At 43.2% G+C, this 4,954-nt stretch overlaps 1 protein-coding gene across 2 annotated transcripts in view; it reads right to left on the bottom strand.

The window, feature by feature from the left end:
• Positions 1 to 4,733, bottom strand: part of LOC311125148 (alpha-actinin-1) — a 20,020-nt gene extending 15,287 nt beyond the window's left edge. The window contains exons 1-4 of one of the 2 annotated variants that reach the window (XM_084199212.1): positions 4,644 to 4,733; positions 3,495 to 3,620; positions 3,203 to 3,307; positions 2,256 to 2,403 (exon numbers count right to left, since the gene is read on the bottom strand). In XM_084199212.1, coding sequence (XP_084055338.1) covers positions 2,256 to 2,403; positions 3,203 to 3,307; positions 3,495 to 3,620; positions 4,644 to 4,673 — 409 coding nt within the window. In that variant the 5' untranslated portion in view covers positions 4,674 to 4,733. The remainder of the gene's footprint in view (positions 1 to 2,255; positions 2,404 to 3,202; positions 3,308 to 3,494; positions 3,621 to 4,643) is intronic. The other variant, XM_084199211.1, reaches the window with a different exon arrangement.
• Positions 4,734 to 4,954: the final 221 nt, after the last annotated feature.

The following is a 4,954-nucleotide window of genomic DNA, read 5'->3' as shown; positions in this document are numbered from 1 at the left end:
GACTGCACAGAGATGCTTGGGAAAATGGTTACAACGGGGGACCAGCGTGTGTGTGTTTCAGGGGAAGGGGGTGGATCTGATCTCCATCACTTAGGAATTGACAATGGTTTATCAAATCTCCCCATTTTTGCCAGTTTTTGCTAAAATAATAATTGCTTGCCAAAAATGTAATTTTTGTGATGGTTAGAGGTAACAATCCTTTGCATGAACTGCCTACATTATTACGAATATTATTTGTTAATTATGGAAAATAGGATAAACAGGATTTTTTATATATATATAAATATTATATATATATATTATATATATATTTTTGATATACAGTACCAGTCAAAGGTTTGGACACACCTACTCATTCAAGGGTTTTTCTTTATTTTTACTATTTTCTACACTGTAGAATAATAGTGAAGACATCAAAACTCATGTAGTAACCAAAAAAGTGTTAAACAAATCTAAATATATTTTATATTTGAGATTCTTCAAATAGCCACCCTTTGCCTTGACAGCTTTGCACACTCTTGGCATTCTCTCAACCAGCTTCACCTGGAAAGCTTTTCCAACAGTCTTGAAGGAGTTCCCACATATGCTGAGCACTTGTTGGCTGCTTTTCCTTCACTCTGCGGTCCGACTCATCCCAAACCATCTCAATTGGGTTGAGATCGGGGGATTGTGGAGGCCAGGTCATCTGATGCAGCACTCCATCACTCTCCTTCTTGGTAAAATAGCCCTTACACAGCCTGGAGGTGTGTTGGGGTCATTGTCCTGTTGAAAACCAAATGATTGTCCCACTAAAACCAATCCAGATGGGATGGTGTATTACTGCAGAATGCTGTGGTAGCCATGCTGGTTATGTGTGCCTTGAATTCTATATAAATCACAGTCAGTGTCACCAGCAAAGCACCCCCCACACCATAACACCTCCTCCTCTATGCTTTACGGTGGGAAATTCACATGCAGAGATCATCCGTTCACACCACACCGCGTCTCACAAAGACATGGCGGTTGGAACCAAAAATCTCAAATTTGGACTCCAGATCAAAGGACACATTTCCACCAGTCTAATGTCCATTGCTCGTGTTTCTTGCCCAAGCAAGTCTCTTCTTCTTATTGGTGTCCTTTAGTAGTGGTTTCTTTGCTGCAATTCGACCATGAAGGCCTGATTCACACAGTCTCCTCTGAACAGTTGATGTTGAGATGTGTCTGTTATTTGAACTCTGTGAAGCATTTATTTGGGCTGCAATTCTGAGGCTGGTAACTCTAATGAACTTATCCTCTGCAGCAGAGGTAACTCTGAGTCTTCCATTCCTGTGCCGGTCCTCATGAGAGCCAGTTTCATCATAGCGCTTGATGGTTTTTGCGACTGCACTTGAAGAAACTTTCAAAGTTCTTGAAATGTTCCGGATTGACTGACCTTCATGTCTTAACGTAATAATGGACTGTTGTTTCTCTTTGCTTATTTGAGCTGTTCTTGCCATAATATGGACTTGGTCTTTTAAGAAATAGGGCTATCTTCTGTATACCACCTCTACTTTGTCACAACACAACTGATTGGCTCAAACGCATTAAGAAGGAAAGAAATTCCACAACTTAACTTTTAAGAAGGCACACCTGTTAATTGAAATGCATTCCAGGTGACTACCTCATGAAGCTGGTTGAGAGAATGCCAAGAGTGTGCAAAGCTGTCATCGAGGCAAAGGGTGGCTATTTGAAGAATCTCAAATATAAAATATATTTTGATTTGTTTAACACTTTTTTGGTTACTACATGTTCCATACATGTTATTTAATAGTTTCGATGTCTTCACTATTATTCTACAATGTAGAACATAGTAAAAATATTGAAAAACCCTTGAATTAATAGGTGTGTCCAAACTTTTGACTGGTACTGTATATATAAATATATTTACCCAAAAAAATATATGGGGGATTGGAAATGATGCGGACAATTACGTTGATGGAAGCCACAATCTATCTGCAATATTAAAGCTGATCTACCCCCTAAAAAAATTCATAATAAAATACAAATATAACAATATATATTCTCAAAACATGGTTAAAACTAAAATGTTGATATCATGGATGATCAGTCCTTAAATCCATAGCTATGTATATGAATTGGCGAGTGGCCGAAACAGTGGCGAGGAAGAGTTTTGTTATTGTTTTAACTGCGGATTGCCCCTTAAGGTCACTTATAAATGTTTGTTTTCAATTAAAATGGTCAAAAGGAAATAGAAGTGCTTAGCCTTGCTCTGGTACCTTCAGTCCAGGCTTCGTGGATGGCTGCTTTCTGCCGAAACTTCTCGGCCAGGTGGTCGAGTCTCTCAAGCCGACGTATTTCGTTGAGGAGCCACTCCTCATAACCCTTCTCCGCCCCCTCCAGACCGCCCCACGCGTTAGAGACGTCCTGCACAGAAATAGAGTTGGACCTCGGCTTGTGCTGCTAAAGAACATAGAAACTTAAAGAATATTTCAGTGAGTTGCAGGTTTTTCCTTTTCACAGTTTCTACTGAACAGAGACACTGTAACACACAACCAAACAGACAGGATCCAGCATCAGCATCAGCATCAGCGTGGTAGACAGAGTAAGCATGTGAAGACAGAGAGAGAGAAAGAGAGGGGGAGAGAAAGAGATAGAAAGAGAGGGAGGGAGAGAGAGTTAGAGAGAGAGAGAGAGAGAGAGGGAGAGAGAGAGGAGGAGAAGAGAGAGAGAGAGAGAGAGAGGGGAGAGAGAGAGACAGCGAGAGAGAGAGAGAGAGAGAGAGAGAGAGAGAGAGGAGAGAGGGAGAGAGAGTTAGAGAGAGAGAGAGAGAGAGAGAGAGAGAGGAGAGAGAGAGAGAGAGAGAGAGAGAGAGAGGAGAGAGAGAGAGAGAGAGAGAGAAGAGAAGAGAGAGAGAGAGAGAGAGGAGGAGAGAGAGAGAGAGAGAGAGAGAGAGAGAGGGGAGAGAGAGAGGGGGAGAGAGAGAGACAGCGAGAGAGAGAGAGAGAGACAGAGAGAGAGAGAGAGAGAGAGAGGGAGGGGGGGGCGAGAGAGGGGGAGAGAGAGAGAGAGACAGCAAGAGAGAGAGTGAGAGAGCGAGAGAGAGAGAGGGGTGGTAGAGAGAGAGAGAGAGAGAGAGAGAGAGAGAGAGAGAGAGACACAGCGAGAGCGCGAAAGAGAGGTATGTGTTTAGTGCACTATGTAGTATACCAACTAGGCTACATACTGACACCATCTTCCCCTCAGAAGGCATGAAGGCAGGCCTGTTGCTCAGCCTCAGCTTGGTCTGCAGGGTGTTGAAGTTAATCTCCAGCTGGCACTTCTCCTGGACCTTAATATCATAGTAAAAACACACATCATTTAACAGTCACACTTGCATACATTTTTCGTATTATTATTAAACCGTTGTCTCTTTTAAAAGGTCAACCCTCCTTCATACAACACAAAATACAGAATAAGGAATTAGTGACACGATTATAACAATCCAAGTGGGCGTTGGCCCCCAGCGGGAATCAAACCTTGGGGGGTTTGTGTTGGCGGCGATAGTCCCTGAAGTCCTCCAGCTTCTGCTGCATAGCCTGCATGGTGTTCTCTGGGGCACGGTTCTCCAGCCAGGGGATGGTGCGACGGATCCACTCCAAGAGCTATGATTTAGGGAGAGGGGACAGACAGTGCAGGTATAATGGGGCAGCAAGGGCAAACAAGGAGTGGTAAAGGTGAGGTTAAAACAATGAGAAAGGGAATGGAGAGAGAGAGCGCAAGAGAGCGAGAGAGAGAGAGAGAGAGAGAGAGAGAGAGAGAGAGAGAGAGAGTGAAAGAGACAGAGAGAGAGTGAAAGAGAGAGAAAGACAGACAGAGAGAAAGAAAGAAAGAAAGACAGAGAGAAAGAGAGAGAGAGAGAGAGAATGTTGTTACTAATAGTGAATAACTAATGTATTTAGCACAGTCAGAAAGTAGGAAGCTAATTAATTGAGCACAATTCTACCTGCTGTTCTCATTTGTTAGCCTGGACCCAGATCTGTTTGTGGTATCATTCCACCCACTCCTTATCATGCTAAACATGACAAGGAGTTTCAAGGAGTGGCATGATGGCACAAACAGATCTGGTACCCAGGCTACTCATTTTGTGCCTTTACACTTATCATATTTCTGATACTTGGTTGTCCTCCTAAACATATTGTATATTTCTGATACTTGGTTGTCCTCCTAAACATATTGTATATTTCTGATACTTGGTTGTCCTCCTAAACATATTGTTGTATATATCTGATACTTGGTTATCATTCTAAACATATTGTATATTTATTATATTTGGTTGTCATCCTAAACATATTGTTGTATATTTCTGATACTTGGTGGACATCCTAAACATATTGTTGTATATATCTGATACTTGGTTGTCACCCTGAACATCGTGTCACCTGTGTGGTGTGACCTGGTGAGGTCTGAGTCTCTACGGTCTCTACACTGTCATAGCAACAAGCCTCTGGACTGGGAGAAGGAGGAGGAGGAGGTGGGGGGAGCAGGGAGAGGAGAGGAGGTGGTGAGGGGAGCAGGGAGAGGAGAGGAGGTGGTGAGGGAAGCAGGGAGAGGGGGCAGAGAGGTGGGAGAGAGGGTGGTGCAGGGACATTAAGGGGAGGAGGACAGAGGAGGGACAGAGGGCTCACATCACTAGCCAGCTTCTCGTAGTCCTCCATCAGCTGCTCATTCTCCTGGTTCACAGCCAACACCTTGCAGATCCTATTGGCCGCTGTCTCCGCCTGGGGGAGGAACAGGAAGGAATACGTTATATCATCACCATGGGAACTGTTACAGTAGTCAGTGAGTTAGACATGACATGGCTGCATTGCAGAATCAAGCTAAAATAATATCTAGATATCTAAACCTATCTCTCTAGATACCTGTCTATCTAGATATCTAACTATTTCTCGCTCTCTATCTAGATATCTAACTCTCTTTCTCTCTCTCTCTAGATACC

The sequence above is a fragment of the Coregonus lavaretus genome (assembly GCF_964263955.1).
Source record: "Coregonus lavaretus genome assembly, contig: HAP1_SCAFFOLD_4480, whole genome shotgun sequence".
Taxonomy (NCBI): Eukaryota; Metazoa; Chordata; class Actinopteri; order Salmoniformes; family Salmonidae; genus Coregonus; species Coregonus lavaretus.
The sequence above is the reverse complement of the archived record's forward strand: the minus strand, read 5'-3'. Positions and strand labels throughout refer to the sequence as shown.